The 18759-nt window shown below is 42.1% G+C and overlaps 1 protein-coding gene across 2 annotated transcripts in view; it reads right to left on the bottom strand.

Moving 5' to 3' along the window:
• LOC122068060 (structural maintenance of chromosomes flexible hinge domain-containing protein GMI1) overlaps positions 1 to 18759 on the bottom strand; it is a 90356-nt gene that overhangs the window by 50160 nt on the left and 21437 nt on the right. Inside the window, exons 12-25 of one of the 2 annotated variants that reach the window (XM_042631891.1) lie at positions 18066 to 18116; positions 17237 to 17369; positions 17057 to 17118; positions 16778 to 16903; positions 15236 to 15326; positions 15073 to 15107; positions 2794 to 2869; positions 2518 to 2700; positions 2161 to 2319; positions 1804 to 1825; positions 1586 to 1700; positions 1383 to 1499; positions 861 to 1184; positions 636 to 751 (exon numbers count right to left, since the gene is read on the bottom strand). In XM_042631891.1, the coding sequence (XP_042487825.1) occupies positions 636 to 751; positions 861 to 1184; positions 1383 to 1499; positions 1586 to 1700; positions 1804 to 1825; positions 2161 to 2319; positions 2518 to 2700; positions 2794 to 2869; positions 15073 to 15107; positions 15236 to 15326; positions 16778 to 16903; positions 17057 to 17118; positions 17237 to 17369; positions 18066 to 18116 (1610 nt within the window). The remainder of the gene's footprint in view (positions 1 to 635; positions 752 to 860; positions 1185 to 1382; positions 1500 to 1585; positions 1701 to 1803; positions 1826 to 2160; positions 2320 to 2517; positions 2701 to 2793; positions 2870 to 15072; positions 15108 to 15235; positions 15327 to 16777; positions 16904 to 17056; positions 17119 to 17236; positions 17370 to 18065; positions 18117 to 18759) is intronic. The other variant, XM_042631892.1, reaches the window with a different exon arrangement.

Raw genomic sequence — 18759 nt, 5'->3', positions numbered from 1 at the left:
AGAGGGACCAACCAGGGGAAATGGAAGAAGCAATGTGCATTGCATTGGATTCTTTAACTCTAATTTCGACAAGACAGCAGAAACTCAGATGGAAGAGCTTGAATTGGAACGAACACCGGAATATTTACAAAGGGAATTGAGACCCTCGGTGTTCCAGATTACACCACAATTCAGTGGGGAACATTTGGGATGTGCAACAATGGCCCCATTGAGGGACGACTGTGAAGGAGGTTATGGGACTGAGAAGAGCTGTGGTGGCATCTGGAGTAGGATATAGTTCACGAAGTGGGGACCAGATGGCTGGGGGGAGGATACATAGGAGAGAGCCACAGGCCGAGGGGAGGGGTGGAGGGAACCCTCGAAAAGATGGGTGTTGGGGACATCAGGAGAGTAGGGTGAGAGGAGACCATGCCGTCGGGTTTGCTGCAGGCTCAACCTGACCTGGAGAAACCCCAACACCAGGAGATGAAGCGGGCTTCAGAATAGAGGCGGATGGGCCATTTGCTATGGAAGGATGGATTGGCCATGGAAAAATGATGAGAACTTTTTTACAATATCCATTACTACCCATGATAAATTTCCTCAGATAATAAACTGCAAGGAAACTAAATGATAATATAAGATGGGTGTCATACCTCAAATCCCGTGACCGGAACTTTTCACCATTTACATGTCTCCATTTCCCAACATTAGAAGATGGTTTGACAATAACCTTTTTCTCACACCTCTTAACAGCAAAGACGGGAAAGTTCTGATAAATGAAAATTCCAAGGCAGAGAATACTACGTAAGGAAAAAATAAAACAATCTAACCATCATATAAGAAATCAAGCATATCTGGGAGTCTGACAAAGTACTTACAGCAGAAAAAGAAAATGTATAGATACCAGCTCTTTCAAAAAGCCAAGTGATTTTTCTCTCAAGTGAAAATATATATAAGCCATGAAATCCATTCCGTGATGAAGGTTTTACACGTTCACCATAAATATGTTCACCATCTACACAATCTTTACCTTCACCAGAAAACTTGACTTCCATATACATCTCTTGGTCAACCTTCAGAATATATTTTTGATCCAGAGTTCTCGAGGCACTCGATGAGGAAAAATCAACAGGCCTAACAACGGCAACAATCTCTCGAGGGGGATCATGTCCAGCACAAACTGGGGCATCAAGAGGTAAAGCCTGAAAATTTGACATATTATGACATTTTATCATTAAATGGGATGACACTGGATTTTTTTTTTTTTTTTTTTTTTTTTTTTTGGGGGGGGGGGGGGCTGGGAGTGGGGGCGGGGGGGGGGAAGAGGAGGAATCATGAGACATCAAAAGAAATCATGAGTCATGACAGATATAGAGTGGAATCAGCTTAAGTCCACATACCCCATTCAGCTCCAACTGCTGACAATGTTGAGCATTCAAAATGTCAATTGTTGAAGGAGCTTTCTGACGTTGTTTCTCGAGATGAAAATTCCACTCAGTGTCATTAATTGCTTCAAACTATTTTAAATGATTCAGAAGAGAATTAGGCAAAATCATTTCATCCAAATGGAGAACAGAAATGGACCAATATATATAAGCATTACCTTCCCCAAGTCAATCACACTAATGGGAATGGATAAAGAGCCATGAATATCTAAACTGGCATTTCCATCACTTACAGAAAGTAAGCTCCCTTTGTCATCTGGGAGATCAAGTGGCCTGTAAGGGTAGCAGGCACAGGCAATGAGGGAAAAAAATTGAAGCATAAGAGAAAATTATAAAACAAGAACCCTCAAGAGATCAAGTCCAAGCAATAGCCTACCTGCAAATGAGCCGAGCCGACCCTATCAAAATTAGAGGAAAAAAATAGGACTATTTAATATGGTAGCCACAGAATTGTGAATATAGAAGTTTTCTTACAGTTAATTTATATTTGAGAAAATAACTTGCCAAAAGTTTATAAATCCCAAGGGCACCAGTATATAAGTTATACAGGTGGTGCAGACTTGAAATATATCATTCTAATAAGAACTAAGGAAAAATGTTATATCCGCATGATGACAAACATATCATTTTGACAAGAATGACTGACTGCAAGGTTCAAACCAAAAAAGTAATATTATGCCTTTTTTTCTCTTTCTTTTTTATTTTTTTAGTTCTTTGCAAACAAGTTACTTACCACCCACATCTCCTTGAAATCCTTCAACCAAGATATATTCCAGGGTCGCATATATATTATTTTTATGGCACCCAGCTGCTGCCCCCTTAAGAATTTTCACCTTCTGGCCAGATCTCCAAGATGCCCCTTTCCTCCTTATGACCTTATGCACCCGTACAACTAAATGTTAAAGAGAAAAATAAAAAAATTAATATTACAGCAAACAAAATTCAAAAAGTATCCATACTTATATAATACTGGTAATTGCTTGGAAATTAGATGATATTTCTAGACAGCAATACAGAATACTTGGGAATGTGCAACAAGTTTAAATACAATAATAGTACGGTTTCCAAAAAATTCTCCAAATAAACGTACCATCAGATGAGATACCAAGGGCCTTTTTGTTGCAAGGGTTCACAACTAGAACAGGTTCATCCTCACCACAGTCCATTTCTTCATCATAACCATCGTGCATTTGAAATACCCAATCCTGATACTCTTTTTCAAGTTGTGAAAGACTCAACGGCTTTCCACCTCTATATATATCAACATGTGTATCTACATGTCACATATTTTCCACGTGATTGTGAATTGGCAAATCTGGGAATACCTAGAAGAGAAATTTATATGGAACTAAAATTCACTATTTACCATTATCTTTCTCAGGATGTCTGTTCCCAAAGTTCTTCAAAGTAGTGGTATATGGATGATGATGTGCCAGGTCAGTCTGCAAAAGTTTCAAGGTAATCAAACGCAGAGGTACACATTCTTTCGTAATTAGATAAATACATAGAAAATAAACTAATTCTAGTATAGCTTCACAATTAAAAGTAGCTGAAACAACAGCAAGAGGAAAACATAAGATTTTCCTGCGCAATTCGAGAATGAGGTATGGCATGGAAACCATTTTTTCTTCAAAATAAGGAAAACATTTGTTAATGGTGCTTAATAGTTACACCATGATACATAGCAGTAGAAGTGTTGTTCCCAGGATCACTAGTCTCCCTATCAATGACCCCCATCTTGCATGATTTCATTCATATTTGTGTGGCTATAATTGGAACACAAAAACTGGCTTTATTTAGAATACCCCAGTGCACTATTGCCTGGGTTTATTAGTTAAACACCCGTCACCTAAAACACATAGTAATATACGGTAAGCTGCATTAGATTATGGATCTCATATAGTATATCAAACCACTCCAAGGGATGGAAACTTAAAAACCTGTCCTTAACAACCAAGAAATTTTTTATATGGAGCATCTAATTATGGCTCACTGTCTAAGTAAAAACGATTCCAACTAGATAATATTTATGTATCTTACACTCCATGGCAAATAAAAGACAACCCTCCAACAATGTGAAACTGAATACAACTAAGAACTACGTAAAATCCAAAATGAGAGGCCTTCTAAACTAAATACTAGGACCATCGCCAAAGAATTTTCAGATCATAGGCCACAACTCACAAACAAAAACTAGAACCAGGACAAATAGATGCCTGACAAAGTGGTCAGCAAGAACGAGGCAGTCAGCTTCAGCAAGGCATCGGCTTTTAATTCATCATCCTATTCAAAAAGTTCCAAGACAAAAACCCAGTTGTACCATCAGTAACCAGGCATCAGAAGCATGATGTAGGGCCTAGAGGTTCTACAAGGAGGTTGTTTTATTTTTTTTGAATATTGGTCCCAGTATACATATTGATCCAGCCCTAAATATTTACCTTTATCCCCCAGTCAAAATATTTTCTATATCTGGATTTTAGTGTCTCAATAAGATAATCTCTTCCCCTAGATAATCAATAATAGATTATCCCCTTTCAATGGGCGTGGATTTGGTTTGATATGACCTTTGGAGTGTCTTCTTTTTGTGACGTGGTGTGTAAGATGGCCTTCAATGCCTCCATCAATCAAATTTGGATGAAACGAAACATTAGAAAATGGACATCCAACTCTCAGCCTCTCCAAAAGATTTGGGATTCCATTTCCTTTGACATCAAAGGAAAGCTCTCTACCATCTCTTCTTTTTGTATGGACTCCCCAAGGAACATGCATATTGTTGTCTCCTGGGAACCTCCTCTCTCTTGTCTCCAAGCCATTCCCGCTCAAGGAATTGGTCTTTGTGTATTCTTTTCTTTTTCTTTTTCTTTTGCCTTTGGGATCTTGATTTTTTCTTCTCTTTGGAATTATATTATTCAGCCAAATAATAATAATAATAATAATAATAATAATAATAATAATAATAGATAAATCTTTTAGCATATAAAATGATTCAATTTTATCTGTTGAAAATTATAGGGAATCTTTTTACTCTCATTTACTTGTAAGGGTGATCCATAAATATATAATTCCCTCTTACCTTCATAATTATAGTAAATATAGTAAGTGGATCTGACCCATTGAATTGTGTCTGTTTCAACTAGTCCGATGATAAATATTCAAATTCGATAGAGATGTAGACGGTATCATTTAAAATTTTGATTTTCTTGGACTACGCAAGACTTTATCAATATTTCTGATCGAATCCTCCTGTTCCTGAATGTTCCGTAAGAACAAATTGCTATTCCCTTCCTACACAAAGCAAGGTTTATTCCGAGTCACAACATAAGCTGATAAGAGCCACCTATTTTTCAATATTTGTCTTTGCTTTGATTCGAATTCCAGATAAAGATAAGTTGATGGAATAGTAGGGATAAGTCTGGGGACCCATCCATTTTAGTCTTTCATGAGTTCAAAGAATAAGGATACCATCTTGCCACTCTCATTCATAGAAAGTCGCCCAGAAGGGCAAATAATCTCCTCTTTTTATCGAAGAAATCAGACAATCAACGACAATTTTTTGACAGGTGAGAGCAGCTCCCCCCTCCCCATGACCTGACCTGACCTGACCTGCTATGCAATCTGGCCCCCATCCGGCGGCTCACCCCGCCGGCATCCTTAACCCGTCCCCCCTATCCTTACCTCCCTTGCCCCCTTCCCCCCATCCGAGCCTCCAGCAAACCTCCACCTTCCTTCACCTTCCATCTCTCCCCCCTCCCTGGACCCAGCCCCTTCCTCGCCTTCCCTTCGCCCCCTCGACAAGCCATGGGTCTCCGTTGTTAGCCCTTCTCCTCCCTCCTCTCGGAATGACCTTTCTCTGGGTTTTATCCCTCCCTCTATAGGCGATGGAAAAGAAGTTGGTCACTGCCCCATGGGTCTTCTTCACGCTGATATAGATAAATGGAAACTTTGCAGTCTCGGACATTTTATGGGCAGCAGGCCCCCGTACAACATCGTCAAGGCTTCCCTCTCCAAACAGTGGTGCCTCTCGGGATTTTCACCTTTAAATTCTCTCTGGATACCGACATGCTTTTCGCTCTTGAAGGTGGCCCCTGGTGGGTAGGGAACACGCCAATCTTCCTCACCAAATGGGATCAGTTCTCAAATCTAAGCAAAGTAAACTTCAAATCTACCCCCCATCTGGGTATCGCTACCAAACCTGCCTCTCCATTATTGGGGTGAAAAGGGTCTAAGTTTGGTCGGCTCTGTGATCGGAAACCCGTTGTTCTCAGACTGTCGTACTAAAGTGATGGATCGCCTTGGGCTTGCCCAAATTTGTGTGGATATTTCTGCAGAAGTCACCCCTCCATCTGAGATAATCATAAATGAAGAAAATGGATTTTCATTCACTCAATCGGTCCACTACGATTGGATTCCTCCTCACTGCGTCACATGCAAAGCGTTTGGGCATCACTCGAAATCTTGTGCACCTCAAGCCGCCCCTTCGGTTCAGTTGGATCACCATGATACTCAAACTCAGGAATTTCCCCTACCTGCTGAAACTATTAGCGGGAAAAATTCCTGCCACCGTCGTCACAGAAGTAGAAGCAGTATGCCCCTTACTGGCACCACAACTGACATGCCTGCTCCGATCAGAAAGCCCATCCATGGACCAGTGGTCCTTCGCCATCGACCAGCGACACCAACAGATTCTCCATCCTGGAAAATCTCGAGGTCTCTGATGACGGCGTCAAGGACCCCTCCAGACACTCAGAACCTGATAGTGACCAATAGATCTCTGCCTTTACTAAAAAGGCTTCTCGGATTCTTTGTCGTCAAGCTCCTCTAATGAGGATTCTTCCTTTGAAGAAGATGAAACCCCCTCCTCGGACACCTCGCCGCTTACTCTTATAACCACACATGCCACCTCCCCATCCCCTCCTTTACCTCTTAATCCTAAATCTTCCTTCCTTCCCTCTCTGGCCCAATCCGCTACCTCCTCTCTGGCCCAGCCCGCTACCTCCTCTCTGGCCCAGCCCGCTACCTCCTCAAGCCCTGAGCCTTTTGTGAACTTATCTCCTGACCACTCCAGCCCACCTCAAAACTTGGCCCAGCCCACCTCTATGGACCAAAATACCTTAAGCTCTCCCTTACCGCCTATGGACCTAACCCAGGACCTTTACCACCCGCCTCCTTTAAACTCGATCCATCCAACCTCAAATCACCACCCGCCTGACCCGACTAGACCTCCACCTCTACCCGATGGCCTGTTCCGCAACCCTTCCCACCTTCTGGCTTCCCGAGCTTCTCTCACCCTCGTTCTCTCTACCACCACAGATCTGCGTGCCCCCTTGTCGCAATCTCTCCCAGTTCGCGAGCTTCTCTTTCCCTGGACTCTGCCGATGCCTCTGAAGAAATGCGAGCTCCCCTCGCCGTCAACCAAGTCCCTCTGACTTCCTTATCCTTCTACTCCGTCCACCACCACTGTCTTGTGCCCTCCTCCTGCTGAGATGGCCAAGTCCTGTAATGTCATCACCTCTGATTTCTCGAAAAGCTCTACGACTCTTGACTCGGAAAGCCCCACGGTGCCTCTACTGTCGCCCAGCTGCCACCATGCTCAGTCTACAACCATAGCATCAATGCCTGACAATCCGCCTCATTCTGCATCCAACCAGCTCCAAGAAGTGATCGTGTCAACAGCATTGATGCCTGCCAGCCTTTCCATCAACTCCTCTCCTCAAGGCGTTGCCCCATCTGCCATTGGCGTTAAACCCAAAAAGAAGCTTCCACCTAGAAGCACTCGCACAACGTAATTTTCCAAGCTTAGCACTCGGTTGTCCTCTGCAGGCCGCCCTACTGTGTCAGCCTCAACCCAGCCACCTTTAACAAAAGAGTACTAGCGTCGAAAAGGTAAATCCTCCTCTGGCCACAACAACTAGCCCGAGCTCTCCGCAGCCCCTGCCCCCAACCTCCAATTCTTCATTATGTCCCCTTGGTTAATCTGGAATATCTGAGGCCTAAACTCCTCGGCAAAGCATGCTTCCATCCGATCCAAAATCAAATCATCCAGCTCTCCCCTTTGCTGTTTACTTAAGATAAAAGTCCTTGAGGAAAATGCCCCTCGCATTGTCTCCTCGATAGCACCATCCTAGTCCTTCCTTGCCAATTATTCTTTTTACCCCAACGGTCGGATTTGGATATTATGGAACCCCCTCCTCCGTATTGCCTTCATTTGCCTCCTCCGCGCAATATATTCATCTATCCATTTCTGACCTTGCTGGAACGAATTGTTGTTTTCTCACAATCATCTATGCTCTCAACCGTGCCCAGGAAAGACTCACCCTTTGGGACGCCCTCCTCTCTATTTCCTCATCCATGGACTCCAATCCATGGGGAATTGTGGGTGACTTTAATGTTGTTAGGGCTGCCACTAAGAAGCAGGGAGGTAGTCCCATTGATCCTTCTTCTATCGAGGCTTTCAACAATTGCCTTGAAGACATTAGCATGAATGACCTTAGATGGTCTGGTGCAAACCTCACTTGGCAGAACCGTAGAAGTGGGGCTGACAGGGTGACCTGTAAGCTCGATAGGGCCTTTGTAAATAACGGGTGGCTCTCTTCCTTCCCCAATTCCTTTGCTACTTTTGATGCCCCTACCATCTCGGATCACTGTCCCATTTCTCTCCATGCCTACTCCACCTCCTCCTTTGGTCCAAAAGCCCTCAAATTTTTTGACATGTGGACCCTTCACCCTGATTATTCCACTCTTGTCTGGGATGCTTGGAATCTTCCAGTTCATGCCTTCTCCCCCCTTATTGCCTTCTCTAGGAAGCTTAAGAATGTTAAAGCTGCTCTCAGGAGCTGGAACTCTAGATGTTTTGGCAACATCTCAGACATAGTCTCTGTTTGCAGAGAGAAGCTTGAAACCATTCAAGCTAGTCTCCTATTGGACCTCCATAATATTGCCTTATCAGAGGAAGAGAAATCTACCTCCCTGGAGCTCACTCAGCTTCTGTCCCAAGAAGAGAGTTTTCTCAAGCAAAAATCCCGCGTAAAATGGCTTGAGCTTGGAGATTCAAACTCTGCTTTCTTTCACCACTCCATTAAAGGGCGCATCAATGCAAACTCCATTCCCCTCCTCCTTGCTCGAGATGGCTCTACCCTTCTCAATCCCTCTGACATTAAAAATGAAGCCTCCTCCTTCTTCACTGACCTTTTCAACCTCTCCCCTGTCCCTCCTCCCACCCCTCTCCCTCCTTCCCTAATCAAGAAATTCGTTCCTGATCATCTCCTCCCCTCTCTCCAAGCCATCCCCTCTGATGATGAGATCACCATTATTGTCCTCTCCCACAAAGCAAATAAGGCTCCGGGACCGGACGATTTTAGCATCGGTTTCTTCTCCTCTTGCTGGGATATCATCAAGTTGGATCTCATCAAAGCAATCAAAAGTTTCTTCTTTAATCCCAGTCAGATCAATGGAGTAAACCACACCTTTCATTCCCAAATCTGAGGGAGCCTCTTCCATGCAGGAGTTCAGACCCATCTCCCTTTGTAGCCTAATCTACAAATCCATTGCCAAAATTTTGGCAAACCGCATTCAAATGGTCATAGACTCCCCGGTCAGTTTGAACCAATCTGCTTTCATCTCTGGCAGGAGTATTGCAGAAGATATCATTCTCTGCCACGAGATTGTCCGGGGATTCGAGAGGAAATCTCATGGCTCAGCAGCCCTTCTGAAGATTGATCTTCATAAGGCCTTCAACTCTATCCGCTGGGATTTCATCACAAATGTCCTGCTCCAAATGTCCTTTCCCCCAAATTTTGTCTGTTGAATTCTTGCTTGCAACTCTACCCCTCGATACTCCGTCCTAGTGAATGGTAGTCCAGCGTGTTACTTCCAGTCCTCTGTTGGTATTCGCCAAGGATGCCCCCTATCCCCTTTTCTCTTCTACCTAGGGCTTGAGATCCTCTCCAGATCGATCCAGTCCTCTACTAACCTCCATCTCATCTCTCCCATCCCCAAATGTAAGGCTCTTTCCGTCACTCATCTTGCATTTGCGGATGACCTGATGATCTTCTCTAAAGCCGATCACACTTCCATTTCTTCCATCATGCAATCCCTCCGTCTTTTTTAGCATCTCTCGGGTCTTAGGATCAATCCTGTTAAATCTCGCATCTTCACTTCTGGAATCTCCGAAGCTGCCTCTGCCCGCCTTCTTGAGACCACGGGTTTCGCCCTTGGCTCCTTTCCAATTAAGTATCTTGGTCTCCCCCTCATTCTGGATAGGCTCTCTGGCCATCATTACACTCCAATCCTAGACCTTCTGCGAAAAAGACTTCAGTTATGGAAGAGCAAACTCCTATCCTATGAGGGAAGGCTCGAACTTGCCAGATCTGCGCTCCAATCAATGTACCTCTATTGGCCTGGAATCTTTGTTCTTCCCTCCTCCACAGTCAAAGCAATTGAATCCCTATATTTGCTCTTTTCTTTGGAAAGGCTCAGAAGCCTTAAAGTTCCTCCACCCTATCAGTTGGCAAAATGTCTGCCTCCCCAAATCTGAAGGAGGCCTAGGCCTCAGAAGCATAAAAGACATAAATTCCGTGGGTATCCTCAAACTCATTTGGAGAATTGTGACTAAACACAATAGCATCTGGATATACTGGGTCTACTCCCACCTTCTAAAATATGACTCCCTATGGTCCACTTCTAAGGGCCCGAATGCCTCCTGGGTTTGGCGAGGTATCCTTAACCTCCGGCCCAATGCTTTGAATGCCATCTCCTACTCTATTGGCAGACGGACTTCCACCATTCTCTGGCTTGACCCTTCGCTCCTGCCTCATGCAATCCTTCATGAAGTTAGCCCTAGAACCATCTACTCCACTGGGATAGACCGTTTTGCCACTGTCTCTTCCATCATCCTGAATGATGCTTGGGCCCCCCCTCTCTCCCCCCTCCTCTGGCTAACATCTAGTCTAGCCTCCCTCCAATCCCCCCCGGTCACAGAGGTAGAGAGGACGCTATCATTTGGAATCCATCCCCCACCAAAGTCTTTAGCTCTTCATCTTCCTGGAATTTTGTGAGATCAACTGCCTCCTTAGTCCCTTGGAGGAAACTGGTTTGGTTCAAGGGTCATATCCCCCACCACAGTTTCATTGCCTGGCGGGCTCTCTCAAATTGCCTCCCCACCCAGTCCTTCCTTAACTATAGACACATCCAAGTCCCTCCTGCCTGTTGTCTTTGTTGGAATGGAATTAAAGATATAAATCATCTTTTCTTTGCTTGTCCATTCTCCTCCATCATTTGGAAAAAAGTTCTTGGTCGTTGTTGGCCCTCTAGTAGGAGATCACTTCCCTTCAGTAGAGAGTGGATATGGGTTGATATGACATTTCAGGGGCCCTCCATTTGTGACACTGCTGGAAAACTCACGTTCTATGCTACCATCAACCACCTCCGGATGGAGAGAAATCTTCGAAGATGGACTTCCAAATCTCGCTCCTATGATCAGATTTGGAACACTATCTACTTTACAAAGCTCGCATACCTGCCTCACCGTCCGGTTCTCGATTCCCCAAGGAACAGGCTCATTGTTGTCTCCTGCGGTATCCCCCCCGCCATCATCCCTCCTGATGGATTGTTGCATTGAGTAGTTGTGGTTTTCTTTCTTTTTGTTGGGCTTGCCCCTTTCCTGTCTTGATGTGAGGCCTCTCTTGTATATTCTTCTCCTTTTATTTTAATTTAGTCAATTCATCCAAAAAAAATCTCCTCTTTTTATCATATTTGAAATTGTATCCATGGCGACCGAGACCAGGCATAATATTCTCAACTGCAACTGTCATATTCACATGTTCTTTGAGGTTCTTTCACTCCTTCAATTAGAGTTCAGATATCACCGGTCGTGTGGGTGAAGGGAAAGGTTGTTGAAGACGTTCCAAAATTGAGGTGGAGCAAGTACCTATAGAAAGATCAATTCTTTAAATACACAATTAAGTAAACCAACTGCTTTCACCTGGAAATGCAATTCAAGAATGACAATTACCATTACCTCAATGAACCAACTTCATCAATTATCTACAAGGCGGGTGGTCGGCCCTAAAAAATTGCGGATACTATTTTCTCAAGAATTGATCAGATTGAAGCAATAAAGTAATCGTTCATCGGAATTGAAATATCTGTGAGATCTTGGTCAAAGTTTGTATTGATCAAACAATCGTTGGAATTCCCATAGTGACAAATTCTCCAAAAGCCGAATATTCTTATTGCTGATCAACAATGATTACAATATCCAGCAACCTTGTAATATGTTGGATTCCGTCCAAAATAAGCTTACAAAAGAGAGTTGTCTTTTCAACATATCTGCATCTCTCTTCAGAAGACGGCCGAGTCTTCCGGCCTTTTGTTCCACTCTCAAGTCTCTTAACATATGAAGTCTCATTTCTCTAGTGGACCAATTGTTGACAAACCACCGGACTATTTATTAACATAATGACACTGAGCCCTTATTGCGGCCTATGCTACTGATCAGCTGCTTTCTTTTTGTACTAACTATTCAGAATTGTTTTCCCTACTCGCAGCATAAAAAACTAAATCACAAGCTTCTAATAAAAAATGAGCAGTTTCTAGAAAAGAAAGGAATTCGCAGAAATTCAGTTGTAATAAGATTCTTTAATTTACACAATTTTCCTACATACATACCCACAATTAGATAAAGATATTGTGGGAGAACCTAATAGGTCCTTGTCTACTGGAAGTAGAAGGTCATAATGGGAAAAGAGGTGATCCAGAGTCCAGACTTCCTGCTGTTATCCAACAGTTTCATTCAATTGAGGAGTGGGTTGAAAACTTGAAATAGTCAAATTCACTAAACCCTAGGTCAAGAGTGAGAAAGCTTACTGCTTCAGTTATTGACAACATAAACAAAAAAAGTGAAAATAAATTTTAGGGCAAAACTAGGACCAGTTTTGATAGTTGATGAAGATGAGATTTGATAGGTAAGGGTTAGTGTGGTGGTTGGCTAAGTATGTGACAAAGTTTAATGATGGAAAAGAAGCAGTTCTGGGGGTTGAAGAATTAACTGCAAGTCTGTAACAGAAATAGGAAGTAGCAAGTAGAAGAGAGATACAAGGATAACTGTAGTTCAGGTAGTGAGGGTATTTTGGGTGCTTTGGTTAATAAGCATGTATTGACCTCCTTTGATATCCATATATAAGTGTGGGGGTACTTACATAATCTAACATGTCTAATCTCATTTCTCAAGTAAATATAGGAGAGAAATCAATTCTCTCCATCCCCAATGTTCTCTTTCTTGCCGGTTTCCTCTATTACTTTGAACTTGGTACCAGAGCTGGTTTGAGAGTCAACCAGCATCTTGTCTCTCTATTTTGCCTCTAGATTTGGAACCCTAGAAGAGTAGAGGGCTCCAACAGAGCCTGCATTATATAAGAAGAATGGATTAAGTTGTCCACCCATCAACTACTGGTTTGAGAGTCAACCAGCATCTTGTCTCTCTATTTTGCCTCTAGATTTGGAGCCCTAGAAAAGTAAAGGGCTCCAACAGAGCCTGCATTATATAAGAAGAATGGATTAAGTTGTCCACCCATCAACTAGAAGGGTTGATAATGAAGATTTGAAGCTATGAAGACAGATTGAGCAACAAAAATGGAAAACAGGGCTACTGCCAGCTCTTCGGTTCAGGACCGTTTTCTCTCTCATCAGACATCAGTTAAAGGTGGTACCTTGCCCAGTAGAATCACCCTAGGGCTATCTTTCAAGCCCTTAAAGACCCCTGCTGCAAAGGTGGTGCAATGTTTGTCTACAACTCGATTTTCCACTTCTCTGTAACACTGCCAGCTTCTGGTTTGCTGGCTGTTCTCTTCTTTGAGTGCCATATTTGAGGTAAATCATAGTTACTTGGTGAGTTATGCTATTTGGAGTTTGTGAGTTGTATTAGGATGAATTCATGCCTTGAAATGCAAATCTGATAGAATTTTTTTCAAGTTTTGTGACGTTCTTGCTGGCCGGAATTATTGTTTGGGTGTTGGGATATAGATTTTGGGTAGAGTGTGTACTCCCCACATAGTGGGTTTCCATCTGGGTCCCTATGTGTGTCCTTATATAATGTTGGAGGTCAGCGGCCCCATGGATGCCTCAGCTAGTGGTCAAAGCTGGCACCCACAAGCTCATTTGGAAAATTGCTTCAAACACTCTAGTATCTGGGTCAACTAGGTCTACTCCACATACCTTAAAAAGGACTCCATTTGGACGGCCCCCCCCTCCATCTAACGCTTCCTGGGTCTGAAGAAACATCCTTCTCCTAAGACCATTGGCCATTAGTGCCATCTCCTCCTCCATTACTAATGGGTCCTCCACATCCCTTTGGTTGGATAATTTGCATCCCGCTAGGACCCTCCTCTCCATTGTCAGCCTCGCACTATGTACTCTTCGGGCATTCCAAGAACTGCTATGGTTGCCTCCATCATCACAAATGACACTTGGTCTTCCCTCCCCTCCCCCCTTCCTTTCTGATATCTTGGGCTGACCTCCCCCCCCCCCTCCATTTGTGGGAACCGGGAGGACAAGATCTCCTAAATCCCATCCCTCGATGGTCCTTTCTCCTTTACCTCTGCCTGGAACCTGATTCATTCCTCTACCCTTATTGTCCCTTGGCACAAGGTCATCTGGTTCAAAGGTCACATCCCCCGCCAAAGCTTCACCACTTGGCGCACCTTCACTGATCGCCTCCCAACCCAATCCTTCCTCAACCACTGCCACATCCATGTCTTTGCTTCTTGTTGTCTCTGTTGGAACAACAATGAAGACAAAAACCATCTCTTCTTCAACTGCCCCTTCTCCATCTGGAAAAAAAGTCCTCAACTGTTGTTGGCCTACCCAGAGACCCATTGTGCCTTTCAACGGAATGGATCTGGATTGGAATGACCTTTTTTGGGTCCTCCATTTGTGACATAGCGGGTAAGCTTGCCTTTTCTGCCACTATCAACCATCTTTGGACAGAGCAGAATCTCCGTGGAGGGATGTCCAAATCTAGGTCCTATGATTACATTTGGAAGGACATCTATTTTGATGTCCGCTCTAAGCTTGATTCCCTCAAGTAGAAACTGGTTAGGAACAGGCTCATTGTTGTTTCCTGGTGTCTCTCCTCCTCCTTCATAGCTTCCCCCCCCCCACCCACCCACCTGATGATTCGTATCCCCTTAGGCCTCCTTGTTTTTGGCTTCTCATGAGGTTCTAGTCTCACCTGGTTAGCTTTTGCTTTGCCCCCCCCCTCCATGTCCTCCCCCTTTGTTTTGTTTTTGCTGACTTTGCCCTCTGGGCTTTGTTTTCTCCCCGCCCCCCCTCTCTCCCTTTGTATATTCTTTCCCTGTTTTTTTGTTATTTATTTCAACAAAAAAAAAAAAAACCCCAGCCCAATTGCTCTGGAAAAGAAAATCCAAATGCCCAGATATCATCATTAATTTGGACAACACCAACTATCTGAATTGTGCTCACTCTGTTAAACTATCCTTGTGAAGCAGTGGGAAGCTGATGCATTCATTACTACCATGTCAATACTCATATGTTTTAGTTATATATAATGGAGAGAAAACTCCTAAGACAACATTTTTATGTTCCAACAATGAACCTTAATCCCACAACAGAACACAGAAAATAGACTTACCTTAGAAGGTGTTGGATTGAAACCAGCATCCGTCTCTGAAACAAACTCCACAAAAAAATAATAAGAACTCTAAAAGATGCATAGTTAACAAGGACTTTAACTTACAAATAACACAAAGAAAATTTGATGTTGTTCACTGATTAGTTAAAGCAATGCACTTTACCCACAATGCACTTTACTCTCATGCAACACCTCTTCAACAACTGTGCCTTGTCTCCTTTTTTTAGCTTAGGTTCCATAAAAGGAAGCCTTCCCTGTTATGAAGATGAAAAAAAATCTCAATAATCTTCGGGAATTGTTTTCCCATGACAAAAATGCATGCAGTCATGGCATGCCAAGAATCAAGAGGGAAAGAAAGAACTCAGATTTTTGTACACTGAAGGATCAAATATTCAATAAAATGGATAGAAGCAGAACCAAACTAATGCTGGTTCTACACTTGTCGATGGGACAACAATGCCAAATCACCAAAACAACAGAATGGTGTCAAGCTATTCCATTTTCAAGAGTAATATGAGCATGCATAAAACAAATCAAAGGTAAATTGGGAAAATTGAACAACAAGCTGTTGTTTTAAATGAAAATTAATTATGTTGCCTAATTATGAAATATGAACTCTTAAACTAATCAACCACCCGCTAATACAGATAGATGTGGCAGAGTAGAAGGATAGAATCAGAATTGATGCTTTCAAGATAAATTATAAGCAGAATTGATAGGGAGGAAGATAGAGAAAGCTGAATGAGATGGTTCAGCTATGTGCAATGAAGACCAAAGACTGCCCAAGCATTGTGTTAATTTCTTGAGTTAAAATTACAATGGCTAGGCCAAAACAAATTGTGTTGAAACGTTGAGGAAATATCTGAATTCCTATGATTAACTGCAGAAATGAAGATTAAAGAAGTTCAATGGCGAAGAAAAATAGATGTAGTTGACCCCAAGGAGTTGGAGTTTCTTTAAATAAAATATCAAAACAAAAAAAAAGTCACGTTGTACTATACACAGGCTCACAGCTAGCTATAAAAAAAGAATTAATGGATCTTCGGAAAAAGTTGGGCAATTCCTTCAAACTGCAGGGATACTTTTCTGACTGAATTGTTGACATTCTGATGCCCACAGTATTGATTCCTCCTTTGCCTCTGAACCACTTTTCAGGCATGTTCATCATAGTTCTAAAAAGCCATTATAGTCGGAATGAGACTCAGGGCTTTATTACCGCTTTCAGAAAAATAATGACAGTTATATTTGAGTTATTTCCCCCCCTATTCATTCTAGTTTGGTCCATTTTTCTTTCAGATTAAAAATCAAAAGTACAATTAGCTGGCATAGAATTACACTTTTTTTGGTTTTAGTTCTAGAATAATGTTCAAACAGCAAGCATTTATTGTGCAATTAATTCCAGAAGTTGATTTTACTTCAATGAAATAAATACTACATTGGAAGTCTAATGTTCTGTTTGATTCCATAATTGTAAAGCCAACTAAATTTCATAAATGCAAGTTTCTTTTTTCATTCCAAGAGACCTCAAAATGCATGTCACCAAAGTAGAGATTTGTCACAGAGAGCCATAAAAATTTTCATTACAAGAGGTTTTTTTTTTTTAAGTAAACTCGCATGACTACAAGACTGAAGATTTCTAACAATAAAGCGAGCAGAAAAGTGAGATAAACATGCTGAACAGGATGGAGGCTATCATTCAACTGACCCAGCGAGCATCTGGAAGTAGACGGCCTAACCGTCGAACAGATACCCGGCAAAAAGTATCAAAATTTTCTGCAATTCCATATCCTCTGTCTAGCTTTTCCAAAATCCTGTTAATGTTCTCTTCACCCTATAAAAAAACAATTTTAAAATGTTAAATAATTGGAAGAAATCCAGGATATTGGAAAATAAAAGAAGAGATATGAAAATGCAGCATCCTCCAACATCTATGTTTCCGAAAATCCTAGTAGTGCTCCTTCCACACATTCTACTCAGTACCAACCTCAACAATGGGAAAGTAGACACATCTCAAGCGTGCATTAGCTTCTCGCAAGGCCCTTGAACCTTTAAAGAGAAAAGGAATCCATAAAGATCAAAGAAACAATATTTTCATCTACATCATGGCTAAGTCAAAGGTTCCAATAAAAAGGGAAACAAATCAAAACATTGAAAAATTGCTCACCACGACTTGAAGCAGTGTTGGCCTGACTAATAGAAAAGCGAAGCTGTATGACAAACTCAGGTCCATTACAGGAATGCAAATTGGTAATTGCAACCTCCCCACCCTCTATTTCAGCTAAATCATCACCATTCACCTGTAGGATGAAAGGAGAGAGGAAGCAAATTTTGGACTATTAACTTTACAATACAAAGTGCAACTTCTTATCAAGGATAAGGATATTATCATAGAGAGATACAGCTTGAGGACAAACTTTCACATACTATTAGCATCCTAATAGGCTGTTTATTTACCCAGAAAATCCACTAATTTGTTAGCTTTTCTAAGCATTGGATATTGGTGAATCTCCATAACCAACCCCCAAAGCTTGAAACACATGAAAACCCCTTTCTTTCACAAAACTCCAACGGACAGTTAGAAACAGCAAAGACCAATAACTCATAAACCCTCTATTTTTCAGAAACATACTGAACCAAGTTTCAGGAAGTCCTATTTCCCCAATATAGAACAAGAATAAACCTTGAGCCAGTTGCACCCAAGTTTTTTTCGTGTACTAGATCACTGGAATTCTCTCATATTTCAATATTCACCCCATGAGATAACGTGTTTTGGATGTGATATCAATTACCCAACTGTCACTGTGAACAGCTTTAACAGCCTCCCCTTGAGTACGTATAAGGTAATGAGGCTCAGAACACATGATTAGAAGATCCATAATTGCAGCTTAGATCGGGAGTAAGTTTAAAAACCATTTACACCATGAACATTAATCATTACCTACATTTTTTTAAGAAATCATCAAGAAATCTAGGACAAAATCAGCACAACAGACCTGAAACTCAATTGGTCTCTGAGTCTTCCCTGTGGTTGACATTTCATCACACTGCAAAGAGCCAACCAAACTATAAGGACAATGGTATTGTTGGATATATTAGACAATTCAACAAAGGCAAGATTGGTAATAAATGGAAAAGAGGAAAAGAGGAAAAGGGAAACTTCAACAGTCTTTAAAAGGAAAAAAAAAAAGAATAAATTCTAAAGTGAAGTACATTCTCATGATGGTGGTTCAAAAAGGAGTGTGCGGGTAAAGTTGATACAATGAAATGGGACCACATCTAAGAAATTTGGCATGTGTAGGGCGGTAAGGCCTGACCTTCAGACAGAACAAAAAACACACACAAAAATGATACAACTCTTCAGCAACATGGAGACACCATTTCTCAGCAACCATTCCTTTGTACTAGCACTCACACAGATTGTCGATGCAATCACTGTTAACATGGTTACTGGAGTTTAACAGCATCACTTTTGGGGTGGAAGGAGGTGACATTGGTGAGGGCAGTTACTTAAACAACAACACTGCTTACTTGGCGAATGGTTGGAACTTGAAGACTAACTCTGCTTACTTCCACAGATCCTAGAAGGCTCGAACCAACAACTACATCCCCATACTTTTGGCTAGAGATGGATCCTCCCTCTCCCCAGTTGCTGGCATCAAGGCGGAGGCAATTGACTACTTTAAGTAA

The sequence above is a fragment of the Macadamia integrifolia genome, unplaced genomic scaffold (assembly GCF_013358625.1).
Source record: "Macadamia integrifolia cultivar HAES 741 unplaced genomic scaffold, SCU_Mint_v3 scaffold337, whole genome shotgun sequence".
In the NCBI taxonomy this organism is placed as follows: Eukaryota; Viridiplantae; Streptophyta; class Magnoliopsida; order Proteales; family Proteaceae; genus Macadamia; species Macadamia integrifolia.
Note: the sequence above shows the minus strand (reverse complement) of the source record. Positions and strands in the feature narration are given on the sequence as shown.